Genomic DNA, 13,631 nt, shown 5'->3' on the forward strand with positions numbered 1-13,631 from the left:
TTCTGTGCAAGTCTAATGCACTCTTGAATGGTGTGCCACTAGCCTGTAACAGATATTGTGAACCATTTTTGTAGGGTACGGGGTGCTGCAGTTTTGAATAGTATGCCATCATTAATATCAAAAAGGTTTGAAGCAATAACATTTATGGACAGTTCTTGTCCTGGGACAAACATGATGTAGTTTTGAAGGATTTGTGTCATCATGACTACCAGATAGCTTTAAATGCAACATTTATTGAGTATTACTAGTTTGGTAGAGGAGTGTGGCAGTATTGAAACTGCTGGATTCAGAAGGTGACAATATTGCACCACATGACACTATAAGTCAATTCACTTGCACAATGTCAAATATGTTAATCTATGCGATTATCTTTTCATATTTGTACAGATCTAGGCTTCACATATATAATCTGCAACAGAGACACAAAAAAGCAACGAAACTATGCCTACTTTCATCAGGAGATTAATTGCTTAGACATCATGTTCATTCGGAACACTAAATTCTCTCTGTTGCAACCAGTACTACTAGATTTTTTTTATTTTGCTGCCAATGGTTGTGTTACTTGAAAATAAGCCATATATATCATGGTGTTGCATACCATGAATAAGCGTTACATTTCAAGAATTTGGTGGAATCAGACGAGATAGCATTGTTGATGCTGTCACTGATGTGTTGGTATGTCGTGCCAAAACTGCTTACTGCTTCTCTTTAAGCACCTTTCAGTAAAAAAAGAGAAAAGAAACTGGCAGAAAATATGCACACTTCTAATGTATGCACATACACATAAAAAGTTTACACCAGAAGGTGCACTTATGTTTATCCAAAATCATTAGTGGGCTTCAGTGGATAATGCCTGTTCCTACTATCTTGCTGGCTGAAGCTCCTTAAGTCAAAACAAATCTTTGCAGCTTCGAAAACAACATTAATTTAAAAGCGAAATTGTGTTTTCACTCTTCAGAATTCAGCTCTTGTAATGTTTCTCTGTCAATGGAACTGGATAGCTTGTATACCCACAGTAAGCTCTGTCAGAATTCAGATAATCTGTAGACAATCTACCAGGATTTAACCACATTGCACACACCTTATTGCTCGAGGACATTTATGAACCCCTGATACAAGTGTCATGTTGTAAAAAGCTGTTGACGTTAAACAAGACAGAACCACTTTAGATTTAAGACAGCTAGATATAAAAGGCATCTTGTTGTCGTCTTGAATGTTAACTGGCAGTAATCGTCACAGCAGGCATGTCATTTTCGTCATCCAGTATCACGTTGACTTCATGAAATCTTGTAGTAGATGCTGCATTTGGTGAATGAACTGTGTATCTGCCACAACGCAGACATTGTTTGTTCATCCACAGCCTGTTCACAAACTGCCATTTTCCCCTGCCTTTTCACGCTCGACTGCAGGTGAGCCTGGACTCTCGCGTGCGGGAGATCATAAACCGAAACATGGTGGAGCCCACGCCGCACACCTTCGATGAGGCACAGCTGCAGATCTACACCCTCATGCACCGCGACTCGTACCCGCGGTTCGTCAACTCCCCGCTGTTCCGAAAGCTGGCCCAGTTGCCTTCCCCGTCGCGCAAGGGCAGTGCTGCCTGAAGCCACGCCCGTCATCCGCCGCTGCCACACGCCCCTCTCTTCGCCGAAGCCGAAGAAGACTCGGGAAACCCTCTCGGCTCAACAAGCTCAATGGCGCGAGGCGGTCACCACGCGTACCTGAACACGAACTGCTACTAGCTCCCCTCTCTACAGCCTTCGTCTTCGTTGTCCCGAGCTCCGTGCTGTGCACTTCTTCACCTCTGTTTTGAAGAGGGCATCATCATCGCTTGCCCGGACCAGAACAACAGCAGTAGCAGCAGCAAGTGTGACACCTACACTACACAGCGTGCCCCAAATGCTCGGAAGAGACCACCTGCCGCCCTCTCTTGGGTTTTGTTCTGCCAGCAATAAGGCTTCCTCACCCACCCGACGTCACCTTCCATTTCGTATACCACGCTCTGTGCGAGTGCTTCCGCATAAAGCCCCACTCCCGCTGTTTCCCCACCTCCATCGATGCGGGCGCTGTTTTATTGGCTGCCCCTGTGCAAGGCTGTTCGAGCCCCAAGTCCGGCAAATGGCCGGCAAGCAAGCCGCGATAGCCAGTTGACAAGACATGCAATGGACGCACCACAAACCGCCCCCTCCCGAACCACAACAGAGGCTGCCATCTTCCAAGAGTCAGTGGCGCTGGCGCACGCGCGCTCGTGCTGTTTCCACAAGTGCATATCATTTGCCGACATGTCGGCAACGATGGAACACAAGGGGACCGTGCTCGAGTGTAGTAGTGTAGCCTCTGGCAGAACTGGAGACCTGCCTGTTTCATTTTCCTTTTCTGGTTTCCTCTCCTCGACTGCATCAGGAACGCTGGGCAGGACAGCTGGACACTGGGGAGAGAGAGTGCCATGGCGTTTAATTCAGCTGCGCACAGTTTTATGTGTGCCAGTGTCTGGCAGGCCCGGCTTTCAGACAGACGCTTGTGCCCGCACCTTGCCCCTCCCTTTTTGCACTTGTACTCGCTCTCGGTGGGACACCCCTCGCCCACTTACAGTTACTTTTTGTTTTAGTTGCAAGCTTTCCCCTGCCAGGGGAGGGCAAGGTTACTGTGCAAACCCATTCCTTCTTTGGTTTCCTTTGTGTTCCTGCACAAGGTTTTGATGGGACAGGTTGTTGTAGTGTGGTGTCTGGTGTATGCAGTGACGTTTTTGTGTTTGTTCACTCATTTTTTTCTATCGTCTTTCATATCGTTTGTTTGTTTTGTTTTTCTTTGAAAACCTCAGACACGTGATGGCGCCCCCTCAGGTTCATCTTTCGGGCCACCCGCCACTTATTGTTGAGTTTTCTCAGACAGAGGACTGTGCGTTTAAATGTTCCGCGCGCTTCTGTGTGTATGCGTGTGCTGCATTGTTTTTTTGCAGTACAAGAGAGACGGCGGCATGCTCCTACATGCGTGCCACGCTAAAACCGACCCCCTTCCTTCCGAGTATTTTGTGCCGTTTCTAACATAGGCAGACACGCACAGCGCTTTTTGTGCGCTGGAACACTCCGACGGGCTCTCTCTCACGCACATCTGGGGGGTTGGGGGGAGGTTTCAAGGTGGGACATGTTGCAAGCCGACCTTCGTGCACTGTTCGACGATTTGCGATAGAAAGACTCGACAGGGCTCAGTGAACCCAGGCTCAGCTCCCATCCATCCTTTTCCTGTTATCCCACAACCCAACCCACCTTGAAGCGTTTCAAACATGGTACAACCCCCCTTCCCCCCACCCCAAACTTTGCTCAGGCTTTCCATTTCCCACCTTCCTTCCCCCAAAACGACCAATTTATAATGCAGATTCATCTACCTGCAAGTTGTGTGGCTCTCAGGCTCTCTGTCTTTCTTTCTTTTTTTTCCCTTCTGTTGCGGAGCAGAAGATATTTGAAGCCCTCTGCAGCAGAGCAATGAGTGGGGCTAGTTGGTGATGCTGCATCTTAGTTGTGTGCTGCAGATGACACTTGTGAACCAGAACCACAACACATTGCGAGACTGTGCCTGTTGACCAATTTCATTTTCAGAAGTGAAAGTTAGTTCAAGCCAGACTTCCTGCTTTGCGTGCACTCTCTGCCAATGTGAATGGGAGTATTTCCTATGAGTTAAAATAGCAATTCTCGCGAACATGCGAGTCTGAACTTTTACTCACGGCTACTTCTTACATTGTTCTCCTGTTGAAGCATTCCACTCATGGAACATTTTCCTCATTACAAGTGCGTGTAAGGAAAATTATTGGTTTTGAACACAAGTCTAGCTGTGTTCCCTTTCATATTTGCAAAGAGTGTACATGTTCATGGCAAATTTTTACTGGTACACTTAACACCCAGTTTTTCACAGGCATTTAAGTTCAGAATTGAAGGGATAGACAGGAAGGACACAAAAGAGCACTGCCTTCAACAAATGTTCTATTGGAAATGGGAATGGTGTATATATATGCACAGACAGCATACATACATGCACACATGCATGCATGTGCCCATAACTATAAACCATCTGTTGAAGTTAGAAATCGTGTTCTGCGCATCTCTGCAGTTTTGTATTAAAACCTGCGAAACTGTTTTACCACCAAGGCTGAGCCTCTACCTTTGCCATCTAGTAAGCTTGGCATGCACACACGCGTGCACAGGAAGTGAAGTGCTTATTTGGTTCGAATTCCTTCCACTTCTGGAAGTAAATGTACTTGGTAGTTGCACTCCTTGTGTCGTGGTTCACATTTGACATAGCGCCGACTGCAGTGCACATTCAAGGCACAGCCCTCAGCTTTATCACATAGCCGCCTGAAAATAGAAACAGCGGTGTTCAGTTTTCTCTCCTCATGGGAGGTCTATTGTGTACTCAATGAACAAAGTGGTTCACTTTGTTGGTTCTCTTATGTTGCCATTTTGCAATGTTTAAGTCAGTGCAATAGAAGTATCTCAGTGCGTAGATTGTTGTTCAATCGCTTCAGGAGGAAACTACCAAACGAGTCCTCGTAGCAATGAAAGCATGTGCCCCCAGACAGGGTGCAGATTTCGTCCCATCTCTGCTGGCACCTTCAGTGGAGTTGGTTTCTGGCAGGTCATCAAACAAGCATAGCTTTTCAAATTATTTGAGAATGTGATAACCATTTCAAAGATTTTCGCGCATCTTAAGTTGCATTAGTTTTATTTCAGAAAGCGATAGGCATTTGAAAAAAATTGTCGTATAAGTCTTATCTCCTAGTTTTCTCTTTTCTGTAAATGCGAGTTGCCCACGTTGCCAAAAAAGCTTGGCCAGCAGTTTTGAAAGACTAACCTTCAGAGTATTAAGCTGCTCTGTTACCGGTCGCCTTACGGGGAGAAATAATGGCCGTGTAAATGACGAAAACGCAAATCCACTGACAGAAAACAAAGCCCCTGGAACAAACTTACAGCTGTCGAGTGGTTGTGAGACTTTTTACAAGGCTTGTTCACGACTTCTGAACTCTGTCTTTTATGCAGTGTCTGTAGAGAAGCGGGCACATTTTGAAATCCCCAGTTAACTCTAAACTGTTAACAGCATAGAGGGGGTTGCTTCGAGCTTATACGTTCCAAGACTGCTTACTTGGACGTGCCATTGAAAGCTTTCCAAATCCGCTACTACTGCTTTCCTTTAGCTGAAAGTAGCCTCACTGCATGACTTTCACCCACACTGTGCAAATGCCTGGCCTAAACGAAAGCTGATAAGTCTCTCACAGGAGGCCTGTGTGGGAATTCGTGAATTAATGTGTACTAAATGTGGCATCACGCCACGATTCGGCCTTGTATTTCACCTTTTAACAGCCAGACGTTTGCATTTGCAGCACAAGTTCACCTCTATTTCTGCTTACCTATGTGGCTTTGAACGATAATTGTAGTGGTGATTGGGAAAGAATGGAAATTTAAGGCTTATGTTGTGCAGAGTCCTGTTCTGTTACATAGAAAAGCTTACTTTTTTTGGGGGAGGCTAAACGTGTGTAACACTCCAGCCGAACCTTGTTTGACGAAATACAGTTGACTGGCAATAATTCAAAATTACAGTTATATGATGCAAATCTTTAAATGTTACTTGGCCTGCTATCTTTTTAGTGCACTTTGAGGCCGCTTAAAACCCACAATGCCAAATGTACCATTTTTGGTACGCCGAGTTTAATGCCCCGAAATGCTGATTTAAGTGTGGGATACTTAATGCAAGGCCAGTAGTAGTTTTTCTGAAATGCTGAAGCGAAGTTTCAGCTTTCCACAGCTCAGCAAACCAATTACTGAAGTATTAATTACCATGCTCATTAGTTCCAAGCTCAAGTAAAATGTGTCGAATGGCATTTGGGCCTTGTAGGCCAATTCAGACATTAGTTAACCTAAACCTTTAGGCATCCCTAAGCAGTATGGCCTAAAGTTGCCAACAAGAGGTCATTCGAAGGTGCGAACAGTAAAAACCGTGTTTTGTATGCAAGCCTTAGTGTAGGTTCACAGATGTCGCTGAGATGATGCCAAAGACAAATGCTCATTTGTGCCCCACGACACTCTGAATGTGCGTTTGCAGGGGCTTTCTTAATTAATCTCCTTTCTCGCAAAGTTTCTGTTAACTTTACATCCAAATTAATTTAGTTTGGATATCTGCAGGGTGACACATAAAATTACTGTATGCATACATCTGTTTGTAAAAGCACAATTAGTTGTGTTTTGTATATTGTACCATACGTCATTCAATTTCAAATAATTCAAAGAAACATCCATGGTCACTGGGAGTTTGAATTAATGCAAGTCAACTGTACATTGATCACGCAAGTATTTTCATGCATTTCACACATATGACCGCCCTTGCACAACTCTAGGCAGGCCTGGCTTCCTCTTCCAGAACACCCGTTCCCCTCGCCGTTAGCGTTACACAACCGCCATTTCCTTGACTTCCTGGTGAGCCAGTATTGTCCTTCTGTAAACTATATTCTTGTTTTTGTTTGTTTGTTAGCAAGGTGCTAGTTATACAAGGTTTTTTGTTCTCTTACGAGGCGATGCAGGTACTATCTCGGGAGGCTTCTGTTGTTTTGATCGCAAGTGTAGGATGTTCTAGTCAAGCAATGGATGCCTGTTTAGCAACTGCTGAGCAAGCGTTCTTGCCCTTCAAGGTGAACTGTGACATTCCTCCGACTTCCTGGAAGTGAAACGAGATATTGTCAAAGGAATCACCATGCAAAGAGATGTAAGCTTAAGTTTGTTCACAAGGCGCTTCACAACCTCCCCCCACTGTAACAAACGTGGGAAGTGATGTGTATGTTTGTTTGTTTTGTCGCATACGCACATTGGCCTTTACTTAAAACTGTGTTCTTGAGTCTGGCTTGTACAATATTGAAGCCGGACTTCACGCCAATGAATGTATTCCAGCGCCGGTGGTATGCACAGATGTCGTAGGTTAATTTGTTCCTTTCTTTCGTTTCTCTCTCTCTCTCTCTCTCTGGCCATCACATTTGCAGTCAACATCTGAACCAAACTGTAAACCCAGCCATCGCTGTTTTTGCAAGCTGATCGAGATTGCAAGCAAATATGTGACAGGTTTCTCATTTTGTTCTATCACTGTTATGATGCACAATGCCAAATGCCATGCTGCCGTCACCACAGTTGGTGTAGAAGCGATATCGGTTATTAGTTGTGTTCTGACCACGCACAGTATGACCATGATTTGGGCTTCTTTGTATCATGCTTGTGAATGTCTCTCTCCTACACTGCAAGGCTGGTGTTTAAAAAAACAAACATAAAAACAGCAGAGCAAGACTGTATATATAAGAATATGCAGGGAGCACACTGAACAACGCAAACATGACAGTGGTATGTTACAATAGGTTAGCCATGCCGGGCACAGTGCAGAATAAACTCCTATACGTGCTCCTGTTACAACCAACTCTCAAGGGACCTTTTATGAAAGATGTTTTGCAGGCTCTCTAGTCATAGAGTGGGCTTCCAAATGGTCAAGGAAAATGAAGGGCTTTTTCTAAATTTGTGTAGAAGAGAGCAATGTGTACTGTGGCAGGCAGAGCCATCACAAAGCCCTTCACACAGGCCATCACACCAAGGCGTATTGTGAAGACTTCCATAAAGCTTTATCAACTCTGCCTTGCTTGAACAAAGTGTGAGAGAACACAACAAGAGAGATGTGATGTCCTGTTGCGCCGCTTAATCACAATACAGCTCTTGCAATTGATGCAGTGGCCTGCGCACTTTGTGAAGGCCTTCAGGGAAAGGTCTTAGGAAGGCACTTTCTTTCACAGAGACCTTTCCATTAGGCCTTACAATGATAGATTGATAAGGCGATCACTAGGCCTTACAACTTTGCCTTAAGGAGGCCCTCACAGAGGCCATGTGACATCACGAGAAGCCATTGTGGAGTGTGCAGACCGCTGCAGTGTTGGCAAGAGCTGCACCGTGATTGAGCAGTGCCGAGATGACACCACACAGGACGACACACACGTGCACATACCATTGTTTGTTCTCTATTCTTGTGTAGTGTTCTCTTGAACTTCGTTTAATCACAGAACTGTCACCAAATAGTCCAACGGGATGCTGTTTTTGAAGAGCTGTTCCTTGGTCCAATAGTTGCATGCCACTCATGATGTTTCAAAGCCATGGAGGGCAAAGCCAGAGGGTGCCTCTCCCTCTAAATAGGTGTTAAGGTATTCAGCTTTTAATTCAAGTCCCAGTGCTTACAAGTGCTGCACAGCTTCTAGTAAATTTCAGTTACACCTGTTGTAGCCTGTATGATTTCAGCAGGATGAGCAAGGGTGTGCGGAAATGAGGGACTCTCCTCGCATTGCACACAGTATCTGGACGCTGCTTTTGCATTGTCAAGGAGCAGGGTAGTATTTAACGTGATGTTGTGATCAGGAGAGAAAACAGCATCCCTTCTCCAAAAATAATGACCAGCCACTTCTAAGAATTCCTAGCGTTTCTCTTTTTTTGCTATTGGTGGCAGATACCACCATATTAGCTGAAGTGACACAATACAAGTTAGCCAGTGTGACGAGCTGTCTCCCTGCTGTGTATATTTCAACTATATGGCAGTGATCTTGCCCAAGCAACATTGACTGAAATGAAGAGTTGTGAATGATGCAGATTTCGTGTTCTTAATATGAACTAACTTGACAGCAAAGGCACCATATCTGGCACTGGCAGTTTCCTTGCCGTTTGGAAGCCCCTCCTTTTCTTCCCTTTTTTTTCTCTGGCCAATGAGCTTTCCACTTTTTTTTAGTTAGGGTTATACCCCACGCCTGCTCTATCGAGCAGCTAGAAGGATCAAGTCTTTTACAGAGATAGTGTCTTTTTGGCACCTCACGACCGCTGTAGCTGACGAAGCCCTGGTAGTCAATGGGCCTTAAGAAATTTGGAAAGGCTGGTCAAGAGAACAATCTTGCCGCACTGTATTCGATGAAATGCTCGCATAGGCTTAGGTGAAAAAAAAAAAAAAAATATGCGGCACTGCTTTGCGTGCAGCGCGCCTCAAGAATGCGCGCAACGTCTCTGCAAAAACAAAAATTCAATAGTCCCTTGCAGCAGTATTGCAACCGTCTACTGGCGGTTATCCACGAAGCGCTCGACGTTGTTGCGAAGATAACCCCAGCATATTGAAAATCCAAAGGATGTTAATAAATGTTCCTTACAATGGTTTTTCCTACATGGTCACCTGTGTCAATTTCTAGTGCAGCTGAAGAAAGCCTGATGCTGCAAAGATCATTTTTCAGGTCATACGTCACGAAACAGATTCAGAGGAAATCATGTTTGTGCAGCCACAAACTTTGCTTCTGTTCTTTTGTGAAATAATCCCAAATACGCAAAAAAGAAAAACATACTTAAGGGCATGACAGCGGATTTTTGACAATTGAATGAGCAGCAGTGGGCCCATTTATGCACCTGTACAACGGACAAATTATATTTTGAGCGAATTCTATGGTGACCATTGCACGAGCAGTTTTTCATAGGGCTATTTAACATTTCATCTTGGCACTAATTTAAGGTGCAGCAGATACACCATTGCAAGATTGAAAGGCACAAGTTAGCACAATATGCACTGCCTTACCCTTTGTCTCTTATGCATTACATTCTGAAGATGTGTTTGGTTGCCTGGAAGATTGGATGTCACTAAACCCAAGTGACACTGAAGGGTGCATAGTATAACAAAACGACATATAAAATGTAACAGTGGCATCGCTACTTTATAACCGTGTCACAATGCAGGAATGATACTTTTATTAAGGAAAATTCTCACACTCATGTTCTCATAACTGAGCTTTCCTGTATTGCCAGAAGCGCTTTCGTATGTGGCCGACATCGGCTTTTTGCCACACTTAAAGGTTATACTAAGTAGTCCACAGAATATTGCCCCAGTAATACCGCCAAAACAGTGATGGGTGCATTAGGAGGGTGCGCACACACTAAAAGCTCTTAGGCCAGCTAGCTTCAAACACAGCTGCCGACGGTGATCGCGGATGTGCATTCAAATAGGCCAAACGACGTCCAGTTTCATCCGCGGTCACAGCCATCGCGCACAGTTAAATGCGTACGATTCACGGGCCAGCGAGAGCGACTGCGCTGATTCCACGCCAGGTCGCTGCAACACCAAACCGGCACGCGTGTGCAACGTCGGCGGGTACACTGACAAGTCTCTGGCAATCTGTCACACCACTTTTATTTAGAGAGCAACACGACTGTCCACGCCAAAATGCAAAAAAAAAAAAAATGAAAACGGCCCACGATAGTCACAGCTGTCGCTTCCGAGTCCCCGGTTTTTTTTTGTTTTTTTTTTAGTAATGAAGAGGAAAAAAGAAAACTGCGGAAAACAATGGGCTCAGGAAAGTCAGAGGGAGCGAGAGGATAGAAAAAGGTTACGACAGAGTCGTCGTAGGAAACTGCGACGCTAAACAGGGTAGTGCGTTTTTTTGCTGAAAACGGGCGTAGGCCAGCTGAACTTGCAGTCGAGCCCGGCGAACTGTGCTGGAAGTACACACAGCGTTTAGAAGGCAGGCCGCAGACGACTTGCAAAGAGTCCACACACTAGACACAGGGAAGACTGGAAGTTCCTCTTCTGCTCGTTCCCTCGCTTGGCGATAAACAAAACTCATCCGTCCAGAAACTACGCAAGCGCTTCGAGTCCAACAACTGTACTGCAGTATGGGCGCCATAACGCGTGCATTTTTTTTTTTTTTTTTCAGAGGAGGGGGGAGGTGTTGGGAGGGCGGCTCGACAGGCAGTCCCGTGAATGCGTAGTTGTAGTAAGGACGTCCACCATTTTAAGATCTCCGTTACATTTCCACAGGTGCCGAAGTTGACGGCGAGCGGCGAATACCGCGGAGGTGCCGAGGTTGTTGAGAGGTAAAGGGCGAGGGGGCTGGTGGGGGTAGGGGCAGGCGGACGAAAAAAAGGGTACGACGCAACGCTACGTGCCCGGCTCGCACGTCACCGAGTTGCAGTTGACGAACAGCGAGAAGATGCAGTTCCCCATGCCGCTGTAGCAGATGAGGAACACGGCGGCAATGAACACCAGACTGCAAATGGTGCACGGCTTGCGTTCGAGGAAGAATCCAGTCAGGTAGAGGACCATGAACATCACGTGATTCTGAACCAGAGCCAGGTTCATGGGCTTGGGTATGAGCAGCACCGGGATGAGCCACTGGAGGCAATACATGTTGGCGGCTGTTTTGCTTGGTCGCCTGCTACGTCGAATACGTGCCCTTCTGAGTGGTCTACGAAGGCGCCTGCGTGTCGCTAAGTCGGCCTCACTTATCAAAGTCGACGAAAACAATAATGGCGGCGGGCAAGCGTGATCGCCTCGCTATCGATGTGGCTGCCCTTGGCGTCGAATTTGCGAGCAAGATTCACTCTTCAAAAGAACGGCACGATAGCAACAATTTGTAAAAAAAAATGACATAAAACAAAATTTATAAGAATTTCATTATGTTGCAAAGTATGTGACATTTTAAAAGCTTAACATTTATAAATACACGAGAACAGTCTAGCAACAAATGCACTCGACAGGCTTGGCGCGCGATTTAAAATACCTATCATCCGCTTGATAAACAACGGTCAATGCGCACTAGATACCCGCTGTTAAACTCAAATTTGTGACGCTTATTTGTGCATAACATCGTGTTCCCGCACAATTGTGATAGTGGAGACGTGCAAGACCTGCGGTTCCATGAATACTTTGTTTCATGGATTCATGGATTCATGGATTCGCACCAACTAGCCCGCCAACGCAATGACCTGCGGTTCTCTCCCTTTTTGATATTTTGAGCCATTTTACGAAATTTTTGTTAAGTAGATGAGGTATTGACAACTTGCGCGGAGAATCGCGGCGGCTAGTGGATCATTACCAAAAATTTCACTGATCAAAATTCGCACAAAATTCAAGGCTCATGATTGTATCGCCGATGGTAAGCCTGTCACCGCTCCCCCCATTTTGTTTTCTTTTTCAGTGCAAATAAAGATTATTATTATATGAAAGAAATTGGTCTATGTATCACCGTGTACGTCAACAAAGACAGATCGTAGGAGCGGTATATATGACTGCAGATAAAAGCTGCACCAATGTAGCTTCAGCACGCGCAACCTCAAAGGCCGTTCCGATTTTTTTTTTTTTTTTTAATGCGCGTGACTAATTTCTATCGGTTGGTAGAAGGTCGTGCGGCTTAGCAAAGGCTTGGTGGAGGCGCGAAGAACGCGACCGATATGCCATTATCCCGGCCGACGCGCATGCTCACGTGCTATATCGTGCTGTGTGCAAATTGACATGGGGCTTATCGGCTCGCCAGCTACAGGCAGGAATGACAGTGCACGGTATAATTATCTTGCGATAGAGTCAGCCCGGTCGAGAAAATACATGGGGGTCTGAGCGCCTTCGTTTTTCTCTTTTTTTTCCAGACCGCGCAAACACATGGAGGGTTTGTATCTCGGTTCATCCTGAGATACAATCGAGCTCGTTTAACAGAATCGCGTTAAATATGCGTGCCCAGCAGATCTAGCTCAATATGCGTGCACCAATTGCATGCTCTCAGATGTTGCTGCAGGTACTACGAGAATAGCAGCATAACAATATCTTAACACATGTTTATGCTAAAATTATGTTTATGTTAACATATATGTTTTATGTGAGCTAGATAGTGTAATCCGCGCCTAGCCATATATCAACATAAAATTTATAGGCCCCTTCGATAAGGCACAGGGATATGTCGACCACTATATGTATGCAGCAGATAATTCCAAGAACTGAATTTACAAAAGAAAAGAAAAGGAAATATGATGGCAGAAGTCGATACTTAATAGTTATAGAAATTTGATAGTAAGTTGCCAAAGTAGACATATTTTTGCTCCTTCATATTAAAATGCAATATGGCCATTTCACACCTGTATGCCGTTCTTATACATATATTCACATTCAGAGTATAGGACCTTAATTATTTCAGAGTATCGTAAAATTATGGTGATAAATTTATCCAAGAAAGTATATATAATCTGCCTTTTATATAAGCCTGAGATATCGCAACATATTTAAATCAGACATTTGTAGCAATAAAATTTGTTGGTTTCACGACGTCAATTTGCAAATCTGACTCCTCCCCTGATCATGTGTGCCCTTAATTTTTTCATGCTAATTTTATGTCTTTGGGCTGGCAGCAATAAACATAAGAAAAAAGTTAACCGAGGGGCCCGATTTTAATGCGTAACCCAAGGGCCCATAAAGCGAAGACGTGGGATCGTTTCTCACCTGCGGCAAGTTGTTTTTTCATCCACTTTCATTGCCATTAATTTGTCATTTCTTTAATTCAATTAGTAGGTACAAGTAAGTTTCCCTATGTTGTCCTTGGTGTCATTGTTTATTGGCTTCTCATGATATGAACTATAAACATAGTCATTTTAGATTTCTAATTGCACACCAACCACTGGCGGATCCAGAGGGGGTGAGCCCTGTGTGCCTGGGCCCTCCTTGAGAGTGCTAGCACTTTTTAGTGCTCACAGTAATAAGCATGCAGTGAGACCTCCCCACCCCCTCTTTTTCTCTATATTTTGATGAAGGCCCCCCTGTGGGAGGCTGCTCTGGAT

The 13,631-nt window shown here is 44.9% G+C and overlaps 2 protein-coding genes across 3 annotated transcripts in view; one reads left to right on the forward strand and one right to left on the reverse strand.

Annotated features, from left to right (window-relative positions):
• The window catches only part of LOC126528178 (uncharacterized), a 151,039-nt gene extending 141,829 nt beyond the window's left edge, over positions 1-9,210 (forward strand). For both annotated transcript variants that reach the window (XM_050176056.2, XM_055069177.1), the window contains one exon: positions 1,410-9,210. In XM_050176056.2, the coding sequence (XP_050032013.1) occupies positions 1,410-1,604 (195 nt within the window). In that variant the 3' untranslated portion in view covers positions 1,605-9,210. The remainder of the gene's footprint in view (positions 1-1,409) is intronic.
• Positions 9,211-10,204: 994 nt separating this feature from the next.
• Positions 10,205-11,362, reverse strand: bc10 (BLCAP apoptosis inducing factor bc10). Its single transcript, XM_050176065.3, has one exon. It carries the CDS (start codon positions 11,215-11,217, stop codon positions 10,969-10,971), a length of 249 nt encoding a protein of 82 aa, XP_050032022.1. The 5' UTR covers positions 11,218-11,362; the 3' UTR covers positions 10,205-10,968.
• Between the last annotated feature and the right edge of the window lie 2,269 nt (positions 11,363-13,631).

Source organism: Dermacentor andersoni, chromosome 9 (assembly GCF_023375885.2).
Source record: "Dermacentor andersoni chromosome 9, qqDerAnde1_hic_scaffold, whole genome shotgun sequence".
Classification (NCBI taxonomy): Eukaryota; Metazoa; Arthropoda; class Arachnida; order Ixodida; family Ixodidae; genus Dermacentor; species Dermacentor andersoni.